Source organism: Ranitomeya imitator, chromosome 1 (assembly GCF_032444005.1).
Source record: "Ranitomeya imitator isolate aRanImi1 chromosome 1, aRanImi1.pri, whole genome shotgun sequence".
Lineage (NCBI taxonomy): Eukaryota > Metazoa > Chordata > Amphibia > Anura > Dendrobatidae > Ranitomeya > Ranitomeya imitator.
The window spans coordinates 260,540,480-260,554,004 of NC_091282.1; the positions used below are offsets into that span (position 1 = coordinate 260,540,480).

Genomic DNA, 13,525 nt, shown 5'->3' on the forward strand with positions numbered 1-13,525 from the left:
TGGGCCATAGAAAGCCTATTTTTTGTTTTATTTGTTTTCTAAATTCTCCCTGAAACAATCATTTTATTTTCTTTGGTTTCTAAATTATTCCTGAAAAAAATCATTTTTTTGTATTTTTTTTTCTCTCAAGTCTCCCTGAAAAAAAAAAAAAAAAAAAAAATCTGTGGGAGATTCATATTGCCCCTTCTGCTTGTGTGCCAGTCTTGACTCCTGGGTGTGCCATCTCTCTCTCCCCAATTGTGGGCCATAGAAAGCCTATTAATTTTTTTGCTTGATTTGGGTTCCAAAATCTACCTGAAAAAAATCACTAAATCAATCAGTGGGAGATTAATATTGGCCTCTGGGCTTGTGTGCCACTCCTAACTCCTGTGTGCGTCATCTGTCACTCAGTGGGCCCTAGAAAGCCTATTTTTTGTTTTATTTGTTTTCTAAATTCTCCCTGAAACAATCATTTCATTTTATTTGTTTTATAAATTCTTCTGTAAAAAATAATTTTTTTTTAAATTTTTTTTTTTCTGAAGTCTCCCTTTTAAAAAAAACAAACACAAATCAGTGGGAGATAAATATTTACATTTGCGCTTCAGTGACAGTCCTGCGTGTGTGCCATCTCATTTGTTGCCAACAACAACAGAGTGTGTAACATTGTGGCTGATTTTCGTTGTGGTCTCACCCACCTGTAAAGGGGTAGCTAAATCATACTGAAGTTATAGCTCACCGTGTAAGTTGTGTGACAGCAACAAATACCATTAGTTTGTTTACGTTTTTAAAACAATGAGGAAGTCTGGTGGAAGAGGTCGTGGCCGGGGGCGTTCATTGTCAGCTGGTAATGAGGGTAGTGGTAGTGGTGGAGCATCAGCTGGTCGTGGGAAAAAAAATATTGCACCTAAGTCTGGAGCTGTGGAGCCAGGTTCGTCGTCTGGCTACACAAGGCCTCGAACGCTCCCTTTTCTGGGAGTAGGAAAACCGCTTTTAAAGCCGGAGCAGCAAGAGCAAGTTTTGGCTTATCTTGCTGACTCAGCCTCTAGCTCTTTTGCCTCCTCTCGTGAAACTGGTAAATGTCAAAGCAGCGCGTCGTTAGTGGATGTTCACGGTCAGGGACAAGTCGCTTCCTTGTCCTCTTCAGCAAAAACAACAACAGAGAAGAATGCAGCAGGCGACACAACGGGTTACTCCATGGAGCTCTTTACACATACCGTCCCTGGCTTAGAAAGTGAAGCAGTTAACAGTCCATGCCCATTACAAGTTGAATCTGACATGGAGTGCACTGATGCACAGCCACAGCCAGACTACTATCCTGGTCCTTTGACTCAGACCACAACATTGCCATCGCAGGGTGCTGATCAAGAATCAGACCCTGATGAGACTATGTTGCCCCATCACGAACGCTATACCACCGACCGCCACGGTGACACAGACGAAGTTGCACACGAGCTACAAGAAGAGGTAATAGATGACCCAGTTCTTGACCCCGATTGGCAGCCATTGGGGGAACAGGGTGCAGGCGGCAGCAGTTCTGAAGCGGAGGAGGAGGGGCCGCAGCAGGCATCAACATCGCAACAGGTTCCATCTGCCGGGCCCGTATCTTGCCCAAAACGCGTGGCAAAGCTAAAACCTGTTGGAGGACAGCGTGGCCATCCGGTTAAAGCTCAGTCTGCAATGCCTGAAAAGGTATCCGATGCTAGAAAGAGTGCAGTCTGGCATTTTTTTAAACAACATCCAATTGATCAGCGCAAAGTCATCTGTCAAAAATGTTCAACTACCTTAAGCAGAGGACAGAATCTGAAAAGTCTCAATACAAGTTGCATGCATAGACATTTAACCACCATGCATTTGCAAGCCTGGACTAACTACCAAACGTCCCTTAAGGTTGTAGCACCCTCGGCCAATGAAGCTAGTCAGCAACGCAACATCCCTTCCGGCAGTGTAGGGCCACCATTTTCCGCACCACCTGCAGTATCTGTGCAGGTTTCTTTGCCAGGCCAAAGCCGTCAGGGTCAGGGAATCACCAGTTTCGTAGTAGGAAACACTGCATCTAGGGCACCGGTGGCAACAATACCATCTCCCACCGTCTCTCAGTCTGCCATGTCCACCGGCACCCCCGCTAGTTCCACGATCTCCAGCTCTCCAGTCCAGCTCACCCTACATGAGACTATGGTTAGAAAAAGGAAGTACTTAGCCTCGCATCCGCGTACACAGGGTTTGAACGCACACATAGCTAGACTAATCTCGTTAGAGATGATGCCCTACCGGTTAGTTGAAAGCGAAGCTTTCAAAGCCCTGATGGACTACGCTGTACCACGCTACGAGCTACCCAGTCGACACTTTTTTTCCAGAAAAGCCATCCCAGCCCTCCACCAGTATGTTAAAGAGCGCATCGTCCATGCACTCAGGCAATCTGTGAGCACAAAGGTGCACCTGACAACAGATGCATGGACCAGTAGGCATGGCCAGGGACGTTACGTGTCCATCACGGCACACTGGTTAAATGTGGTGGATGCAGGGTCCACAGGGGACAGCAAGTTTGGGACAGTTCTGCCTAGCCCACGGTCTAGGAAACAGTTGGCTGTAGCCGTTCGCACCCCCTCCTCCTCCTCTTCGTCCTCCTGCAGAAGCGAGAGCTCGTCCACAGACCGCAGTCGCACAACCACTCCATCCGCAGCTGCCACTGTTGCACACCAGGTTTCCCATTATGGGGCAGCTACTGGCAAACGTCAGCAGGCTGTATTGGCTATGAAGTGTTTGGGCGACAACAGACACACCGCGGAAGTTCTGTCCGAGTTCTTGCAGAAAGAAACGCAGTCGTGGCTGGGCACTGTAGATCTTGAGGCAGGCAAGGTAGTGAGTGATAACGGAAGGAATTTCATGGCTGCCATCTCCCTTTCCCAACTGAAACACATTCCTTGCCTGGCTCACACCTTAAACCTGGTGGTGCAGTGCTTCCTGAAAAGTTATCCGGGGTTATCCGACCTGCTCCTCAAAGTGCGTGGACTTTGCTCACATATCCGCCGTTCGCCCGTACACTCCAGCCGTATGCAGACCTATCAGCGTTCTTTGAACCTTCCCCAGCATCGCCTAATCATAGACGTTGCAACAAGGTGGAACTCAACACTGCACATGCTTCAGAGACTGTGCGAACAGAGGCGGGCTGTTATGTTTTTGTGGGAGGATACACATACACGGGCAGGCAGTAGGATGGCAGACATGGAGTTGTCAGGTGTGCAGTGGTCGAAGATTCAAGACATGTGTCAAGTCCTTCAGTGTTTTGAGGAATGCACACGGCTGGTTAGTGCAGACAACGCCATAATAAGCATGAGCATCCCCCTAATGCGTCTGCTGATGCAAAGTTTGACGCACATAAAGGATCAGGCGTCTGCAGCTGAGGAAGAGGAAAGCCTTGATGACAGTCAGCCATTGTCTGGCCAGGGCAGTGTACAGGACGAGGTAGCGGGCGAAGAGGAGGAGGAGGACGAGGAGGATGATGGGGATGATTATATTTTTAATGAGGAAGCTTTTCCGGGGCCACTGGAAATTGGTGGCGCGGCAAGGCCGGGTTCTGGTTTTTTGAGGGACACAAGTGACGTGGATTTGCCTGAAACTGCCCCTCAACCAAGCACAACCGCAGATTTGAGAACTGGAACTTTGGCCCACATGGCGGATTATGCCTTACGTATCCTCAAAAGGGACACACGCATAACTAAAATGATGAATGATGACGATTACTGGTTGGCCTGCCTCCTTGATCCTCGCTATAAAGGCAAATTGCAAAATATAATGCCACATGAGAACTTGGAACTAATATTAGCAACCAAACAATCAACTCTTGTTGACCGTTTGCTTCTGGCATTCCCTGCACACAGCGCCCGTGATCGTTCTCACACGAGCTGCAGGGGCCAGCAGACCAGAGGAGTTAGAGGGGCAGAAATCAGAAGTGGCGTTGGCCAGAGGGGTTTTCTGACCAGGTTGTGGAGTGATTTTGCTATGACCGCAGACAGGACAGGTACTGCAGCATCAATTCAAAGTGACAGGAGACAACATTTGTCCAGTATGGTTACAAACTATTTTTCATCCCTTATCGATGTTCTCCCTCAACCGTCATTCCCATTTGATTACTGGGCATCAAAATTAGACACCTGGCCAGAATTGGCAGAATATGCATTGCAGGAGCTTGCTTGCCCGGCAGCTAGTGTCCTATCAGAAAGAGTATTCAGTGCTGCAGGTTCAATACTAACAGAAAAAAGGACTCGTCTGGCTACCCAAAATGTAGATGATCTAACCTTCATTAAAATGAACCACAACTGGATTTCGAAATCTTTTGCCCCACCTTGCCCGGCTGACACCTAGCTTTCCTATGAAAAGGTCTTGCCTGTGGACTATTCTGAATGCCTTTTCCAATCTCGTAATTTTCAGCACCTGATTGTCCAGCATACGACATGTTTACACCTCACTAAATGGCCAAACTCCCCACACGGGGCCGTGGTATCGACACTTGGCGACAGCACCCGTGAGAGTGCAGTTTGTCTGAAGAGGTGGGTGAGCCCGCTTTTGGTCGACGGCACTGCCACTGGGCCCCTCCTAGTACAATAAAGTGTCTCTGGCGGTGGTGGTGCGCACCCAACGTCAGACACACCGTTGTAATATGAGGGGCCCTGGGCCTGTACCGCCGGCCACAAGACAGTTTCCCCCCACCCCAGCTCAAACAGTGCTCTACCACTTGCAAAATTATCTCACAGCTCCACCAATGTTTAGTCTATGCGCTGACATCCTTCAATGCCTGCCACTGACAATACCATTGTATTGACATTTTTGTTATGTTAGGCCTTCGATGCCTGTCTGTGGTCACTCCTTCCACTAGGCCTCCACTGACCACACCACTGCTGTCCGTGTACCCCTGGAACCAATTTAAAATTGCCTACAGCCATGTGTTATTATTTTAGGCCTTCGATGCCTGTCTGCGGTCACTCCTTCCACTAGGCCTCCACTGACCACACCACTGCTGCCCGTGTACCCCTGGAACCAATTTAAAATTGCCTACAGCCATGTGTTATTATTTTAGGCCTTCGATGCCTGTCTGCGGTCACTCCTTCCACTAGGCCTCCACTGACCACACCACTGCTGCCCGTGTACCCCTGGAACCAATTTAAAATTGCCTACAGCCATGTGTTATTATTTTAGGCCTTCGATGCCTGTCTGCGGTCACTCCTTCCACTAGGCCTCCACTGACCACACCACTGCTGCCCGTGTACCCCTGGAACCAATTTAAAATTGCCTACAGCCATGTGTTATTATTTTAGGCCTTCGATGCCTGTCTGCGGTCACTCCTTCCACTAGGCCTCCACTGACCACACCACTGCTGCCCGTGTACCCCTGGAACCAATTTAAAATTGCCTACAGCCAGCCCAATTTTTTTATTTTAGGCCTTCGATGCCTGTCTGCGGTCCATTCTTTCAACTACTACTACACTGACCAGGTCACTGCTGCCCGTGTACCCCTGGAACCAATTTAAAATTGCCTACAGCCATGTGTTATTATTTTAGGCCTTCGATGCCTGTCTGCGGTCACTCCTTCCACTAGGCCTCCACTGACCACACCACTGCTGCCCGTGTACCCCTGGAACCAATTTAAAATTGCCTACAGCCAGCCCAATTTTTTTATTTTAGGCCTTCGATGCCTGTCTGCGGTCCATTCTTTCAACTACTACTACGCTGACCAGGTCACTGCTGCCCGTGTACCCCTGGAACCAATTTAAAATTGCCTACAGCCATGTGTTATTATTTTATGCCTTCGATGCCTGTCTGCGGTCACTCCTTCCACTAGGCCTCCACTGACCACACCACCGATGCCTGTGTACCCCTGGAACCAATTTAAAATTGCCTACAGCCAGCCCAATTTTTTTATTTTAGGCCTTCGATGCCTGTCTGCGGTCCATTCTTTCAACTACTACTACACTGACCAGGTCACTGCTGCCCGTGTACCCCTGGAACCAATTTAAAATTGCCTACAGCCATGTGTTATTATTTTAGGCCTTCGATGCCTGTCTGCGGTCACTCCTTCCACTAGGCCTCCACTGACCACACCACTGCTGCCCGTGTACCCCTGGAACCAATTTAAAATTGCCTACAGCCATGTGTTATTATTTTAGGCCTTCGATGCCTGTCTGCGGTCACTCCTTCCACTAGGCCTCCACTGACCACACCACTGCTGCCCGTGTACCCCTGGAACCAATTTAAAATTGCCTACAGCCATGTGTTATTATTTTAGGCCTTCGATGCCTGTCTGCGGTCACTCCTTCCACTAGGCCTCCACTGACCACACCACTGCTGCCCTGTACCCCTGGAACCAATTTAAAATTGCATACAGCCAGCCCAATTTTTTTATTTTAGGCCTTCGATGCCTGTCTGCGGTCCATTCTTTCAACTACTACTACACTGACCAGGGCACTGCTGCCCGTGTACCCCTGGAACCAACATCAGAAAATATAAAAATAAGTATTTTGCTTACAAAAAAGAAAATACTGGAGAGATATCAAATGCAGACATTTTAACATTAAAAACAAACACACAACTAAAATCTGGTACAGTACTAAAAATGGCCACCAGCTACAATTAGTTTCTCCTGCAAGTTGTTAACTGAAAGGTTTTTTCAATTGAAAACACACATATGGCATCCACCGAGTGTTGTCCTGTCGCGTCTTCTTTATATTATTGCCGAGAAGATGCAAAACAATGAAAATAATAAAATCATTAATTACCAAAATAATAGAGAAAGTCAACACCACATTGCAAATAAACATTCATTCCAAATAAAGAAGCAGGGCGCGTCCGAGGGTGAGTATATACCTAATAAGAATATAATCACCCTCGGACGCGCAATGCTTATTTCCAACAGCCTTCCTTCCTAAGAATCAGCCCTTCCGTGGTGTAGAGAGACGTTGTGTTACACTCCAAGGTGTTCCCCAGGTTGCCTTTCCTGAGCTTCGATCTTCCGGCTCTCGTTTAGTAGTTCTTGGAAACTACACTGCATTAGGCCTTCAAATTGGGTATGGGGTGTAGAGAGAGGGTGTGTTACACTCCAAGGTGTTCCCCAGGTTGCCTTTCCTGAGCTTCGATCTTCCGGCTCTCGTTTAGTAGTTCTTGGAAACTACACTGCATTAGGCCTTCAAATTGGGTATGGGGTGTAGAGAGAGGGTGTGTTCCACTCCAAGGTGTTCCCCAGGTTGCCTTTCCTGAGCTTCGATCTTCATGTTCTCGTTTAGTAGTTGTCGGAAACTACGCTGCATTAGGCCTACAAATTGGGTATGGGGTGTAGAGAGAGGGTTTGTTACACTCCAAGGTGTTCCCCAGGTTGCCTTTCCTGAGCTTCGATCTTCCGGCTCTCGTTTAGTAGTTGTTGGAAACTACGCTGCATTAGGCCTTCAAATTGGGTATGGGGTGTAGTGAGAGGGTGTGTTCCACTCCAAGGTGTTCCCCAGGTTGCCTTTCCTGAGCTTCGATCTTCCGGCTCTCGTTTAGTAGTTCTTGGAAACTACACTGCATTAGGCCTTCAAATTGGGTATGGGGTGTAGAGAGAGGGTGTGTTACACTCCAAGGTGTTCCCCAGGTTGCCTTTCCTGAGCTTCGATCTTCCGGCTCTCGTTTAGTAGTTCTTGGAAACTACACTGCATTAGGCCTACAAATTGGGTATGGGGTGGAGAGAGATGGTGTGTTACACTCCAAGGTGTTCCCCAGGTTTCCTTGCCATTGCTTCGGTCTTCCGACTCTCGTTTAGTAGTTGTAGAAAAGTACACTGCATTAGGCCTACAAAATGGGTATGGGGTGGAGAGAGATGGTGTGTTACACTCCAAGGTGTTCCCCAGGTTGCCTTTCCTGAGCTTCTATCTTCAGGCTCTCATTAAATTGTGGTTAAATGGAACAACTGCATTTGGCGTACTAGTTGGTTTGGGGCCTACTATCGGTGTCTGCCACTCCTTGCTGTTCTCCTGGTTTCCTGTCCTGAAATTCCATTTTCAGGCTCTCGTTAAGTAGTTGTTAATGTTAGACTGCATTTGGCCTACTAGTTGGGTTGGGGCCTACTATCGGTGTCTGCCACTCCTTGCTGTTCTCCTCCACTGAACAAAGCTGTGCCGCCTGTTTACTACGGTTGCCAATTTTGAACTGCATTTCGACTACTTACTGATTTGGCCCTACTCTCTGTGTCAGCCTCTCATTCCAGTTGTCCTCCACTGCAATGCCCCCTGGTTATTCCTGTGTTACCAATTTTGAACTGCATTTAGCCCACTTTATTCTTTGGGCCTATATCTGTGTTTCCACTTCATCGTGCCCATTGCCCAGCCAGTGATAGATGAGTCTGCTGGTACATTGACCCATAACGCAACATTCCCCGTGCATGCTACACAACAACATTGTGACCCTGCTGAAAGTCAGGTTGCTCTTCTCGCATACCATACCACCTTACACGGGGACAAAGAGGAAGGTGCAGATGAAAGTGCAGGTTCCTTCATCAGGTGGGGGGAGGAATACTAGTTGGCGACGTCACTGGCACAGGGCCTCTCATAGTACGCAAAAGTGTTGCTGCCGGTGGGAGGCGCCCCCGCCGTGCAAACACACCGCTGTACTTTGAGGGGCCCTGTGCCAGTGCCAATGCCAACAAGTGGGCCCCCCCTGCTTGCTCAGGATCACAGCACTTGCAAAGTTGAAATACTTACCTCTCCCTGCTCCACTGCCGTGACGTGGTCCAGATTTCCTGGGCCCACTAATTACTTGAACCAGCCCTACCCCACACAACTTTAGCCAAATGACCCCCAATTTCAAATGCCTTCCATTTATTGTAAGGTAAATTACGCTTGACAAGCTTCATTAAGAAGAATGGATGGTTTTGACATTAAAATGGGCACTCTAGGTGTTTTCCTGGCCCCCACTCACTGCCGACTATGCTGCCCCATTGACTTGCATTGGGTTTCGTGTTTCGGTCGATCCCGACTTTACGTCATAATCGGCCGATTTCACTCGACCCGACTTTTGAGATAGTCGGGTTTCGCGAAACCCGGCTCGACTCTAAAAAGGTCAAGGTCGCTCAACTCTACATCTGACCACTGGTGGTGCTGATCGGTGAGGGTGCCATGTGCCGATGGGTCATCCATATTGCATCCATGTGGTGTATGCCATGTTGAGGAGGCACGTTCAGACGGAGTCGGCATTTCCATATTCATTAAAATGAATACCTATAAATTGATTCAAGTCATGGAGGCGTTGTTTGTTTTCTTACAAATTAACTACTTGTTTCTAAACCCTTCACCCCAAAGCCTGTTTTCACCTTCCTCACCAGGCCAATTTTTACAATTCTGACCACTGTTACTTTATGAAATCATAACTCTGGAAAGCTTCAATGGATCCCACTGATTTTGACACTGTTTTCTCGTGACATATTTACTTCATGACAGTGGTAAAATTTATTTGACATGACTTGCGTATATTTTCAAACTTTAAGTTTTTATGCCCTTAAATCAGAGTCATATCACACAAAATAGTTCATAAATAACATTTCTCACATGTCTAGTTTACATCAGCTCAATTTTTTTAAACATTATTTTTTTTTGGTTAGGAAGTTGTAAGGGTTAAAAGTTGACCAGTGATTTCTCATTTCAACAAGAAAATTTGCAAAACCAAGACCTAATTTTTTTTTTTAACTTTTGCAAGGGTAACAGGAGAAAATGGACCATACAAGTTGTTGTGCAATTTCTCTTGAGCATGCCGATACCCCATATGTGGTGGAAATCTACTCTTTGGGTGCACGGCAGGGCTTAGAAGGGAATGAGCACCATTTCACTTTTTGAATGTAAAATTTGCTGGCATAATTAGCAGACTCCATGTCATGTTTGGAGAGCCCCTGATGTGCCTAAACAGTGGACTCCCCAAACAAGTGACACCATTTTGGAAACTAGAGCCTTTTATCTAGATGTGTATTAAGTACCTTGAACCCCCAGGTGCTCCACAGAAGCTTATAATGTAGAGCCGTAAAAATAACAAAATCCGATTTTTTTCCCCCAGATAAATCTTTTTTTAGCTCCAAATTTTGCATTTTCATAAGGGTAACAGGGGAAATGTCTCCATACAATTTGTTTTGCAATTTCTCCTGAGTGCGCAGATACCTCATATGTGGAGAAAAACAAATGTTTGTACGGCAGGGCTCGGACGACGTGTCATGTTTACAGAGCCCCTGATGTGCCTAAACAGTGGAAACCCCTCACAAGTGACCCTATTTTGGAAACTAGAGCCCTTTAGGAACTTATCTAGATGTGTATTGAACACCTTGAACCCCCATGTTCTTCACAGTTTATAACGTTAAGCTGTGAAAATAAAAAAAAATTTTAGCTACAAATTTTGTATTTTCACAAGGGCAAAAGGAGAAAATGGACCCCAAAGTTTGTTGTGCAACTTCTGAGTTTACCGATACCCCACATGTCATCGAAAACTGCTTTTGAGGCACAGTGCAAAGCTCAGAAACGAAGTAACGCCTTATTATAGTTCAGGTTTTGCTGCACTTGTTTGAGGCTAGCACCGATCGTGGCCATTGCTGCGGGGTGTCAGCTCTCACGCAGAGCTGACACCCGCACGCGATCGCCGCAACACTCAGTGTAAGGCTGCACGATCGTGCCACCATACATATACTGCTGTTTGTGGGAACGTGGCTCCGCAGAGCAGTATATGTGCGACGCATGTCGGGAAGATGTTAAAGGGAACCTATCACCAGATTAACCTGCAGATGTGGGGTTAATTTGCAGGTTAATAGCCTTCACTTACCTGAACGCTGTGGGGAAAAAATAAACTTTTATCCCTCGGCAGCATTCGAGTTTCAGTCACTGAGCCGCGCTGGTTGTCAGGCCCCCTCCACTGCTTACTGTTAATATACAATGCACACAGAAAGCTTTGGTGTTGGCGAGGACAGCTTTCTCAGCTCTGCTATATCTAATACCTCTGTGTCATAACTGCTGCACCCAGTAAACTAAGTGATACATTATTGAATCAGGGTCTCCATTCCTACGTTATTCTGCTCTCGGATGCGGTAGCAAAAACCTAGTGACAGATTCCCTTTACAGAGACGTGCCACATGACTTAGGATAAGGAGCCAAACCAGATACTCCATTTTGCAGACATGCATTTCGGGTCCTTTGCCCCTCATCAGTGCAAAGCAAGGGGTCTGAATTGGCTGTATGAGAGCCCACAGACAGGGGTTCTAAAGGGTAAAGTTTCTCCTTGTGGAGAATGCCAGTCCATCATAATGAGACTTATAAACTAACCAGTTTTCTCCTATGTAAGTTATCTTAGATTTCTTTAGATTTTCAAGCCTGGGCTTTGTTTTTTACAGGATAACCATTCTGGGGACTGGAGCCAAGTGGTTGTCTGTGCTAGAGGAGAAAAACCTTAAACCTCGTAAGTTTCTTCCTATCATATATTTGAAATGATTAGCTGATCATATGATTCATGGAAGTACTAGGTCCACCAGAGTAGGAACTGTTCTAACTAGCTTCCCAGTCTGCCCAGTAGAGGAGTTCCTGAATTTTTGGTGATCCCTACTATCTGTGAGATCTGAATGACATAGTATTTTAATGATCACCTGTTATGGCTGGTTGTTTGGTCAGTGTTTCCTCACTGTCTGTAAGCAAATATCAGGAGTGGAGCTTATGAAAAAGAAAAAAAAAGATTTTTAGAGCCTCTCCTGGTTTTCGCTTTAAAATACTGATGAAAAACTGATGTGTGAATTAGGCCTAAGGCCGGGATCACACTTGGGAGTGCAATGCGAGAAACTCGCACGAGTCTCTCGCCTCAATAACCGGCACTGCCGCCGGCACCTGGACCGGAGTGTTGAGCTGCATAGAAATGCATACAGCCGCACGATCCCGACCCAAGTGCTGGCGGCAGTGCTGGGCATTGAGGCAAGAGACTCGCGCAAGTTTCACGCATTGCACTCGCAAGTGTGACCCCGGCCTAAGTCTGTAAATCAGCGCAGAAAAAATACATCATCGAAAAAAATCTATATTTATTGGGTATGGATGTAAGAGGGATGATGTTGAAGTGAGAGAATTATTTGGGTATAATTAGGTACATTTGCTGTTCACAAAAAAAAAAAGTTTCGACACCCCAACAGCAATGAAATATTTACTGTCTACAAATAAATAATGAAATTGTAGTACACATATTACACACCTAGATCACACTCAATAATACCAATAATTAATACTGTCATCAAAATACAATGTGGTATGTGTGTATGTAAGGACCAAAATAGCAGGGACAACTGTAAAACAGGAATCCTAATACACCACAAGGAAAACAGTCACTATGTCCCATAAAATGTCAACCTTTATTAAATATATATAAAATACATAACAAAAGAACAAGCACATTCAGTAAAATGGGGCTGGAAAGACCAACTATATTGCAACACCACCATACACAAAGGGCTACATGGTACCCCCCACAGCATCAGCACACAAAAAATAATAATAGTAAAGTAGTTTATAACACATAGTGTGAACGGGAATATGGGCCTAAGTACTAATATCTAATGGAAATAGCCTACAAGGATCCGCGATGGATATGAACAAACAGTATACTGCTAATGCAGGTGGGCACAAGCGCCCAATATGTCCACAGCTAATCCTATGCAAATACACATATATAGGAATGGCCACATATATTGCCCGGGTATTTACCTAAAGTGCGCCAGCAAAAGGGGGATCTAGAGCCCACCCGACGCGCGTTTCGGAGCGCTACAACGGCTCCTTCCTCAGGGTAAAGTGCGCCAGCAAAAGGGGGATCCAGAGCCCACCGCGACGCGCATTTCGGAGCGCTACAACGGCTCCTTCGTCAGGGGGCACCCTGAGGAAGGAGCCGTTGTAGCGCTCCGAAACGCGCGTCGGGGTGGGCTCTGGATCCCCCTTTTGCTGGCGCACTTTAGGTAAATACCCGGGCAATATATGTGGCCATTCCTATATATGTGTATTTGCATAGGATTAGCTGTGGACATATTGGGCTCTTGTGCCCACCTGCATTAGCAGTATACTGTTTGTTCATGTCCATCGCTGATCCTTGTAGGCTATTTCCATTAGATATTCGTACTTAGGCCCATATTCCCGTTCACACTATGTGTTATAAACTACTTTACTATTATTATTTTTTGTGTGCTGATGCTGTGGGGGGTACCATGTAGCCCTTTGTGTATGGTGGTGTTGCAATATAGTTGGTCTTACCAGCCCCGTTTTACTGAATGTGCTTGTTCTTTTGTTACGTATTTTATATATATTTAATAAAGGTTGATATTTTATGGGACATAGTGACTGTGTTTTCCTTGTGGTGTCTGCAAATAAGAAGGATAAGAATTTATAGACTCACATGTACTAGTGATGCAGATTAGGAATTTACAGATTACAATTACCTCGCTTACATCTCACTTTTTAGGTCATGTGAAACCAGACTAAGATTCAGGCCCGGATCACCCGAGGAGCTCCTGACCAAACTCATTAGCCTCT

General features: G+C 46.3%; 1 protein-coding gene across 2 annotated transcripts in view; it reads left to right on the forward strand.

Annotated features, from left to right (window-relative positions):
- Positions 1-13,525, forward strand: part of AACS (acetoacetyl-CoA synthetase) — a 185,412-nt gene that overhangs the window by 119,519 nt on the left and 52,368 nt on the right. For both annotated transcript variants that reach the window (XR_011319189.1, XM_069756034.1), the window contains exon 11: positions 11,362-11,426. Coding sequence is in view for 1 of the 2 variants with exons in the window: in XM_069756034.1 (XP_069612135.1) it covers positions 11,362-11,426 (65 nt within the window). In the remaining variant the exon portion in view is untranslated. The remainder of the gene's footprint in view (positions 1-11,361; positions 11,427-13,525) is intronic.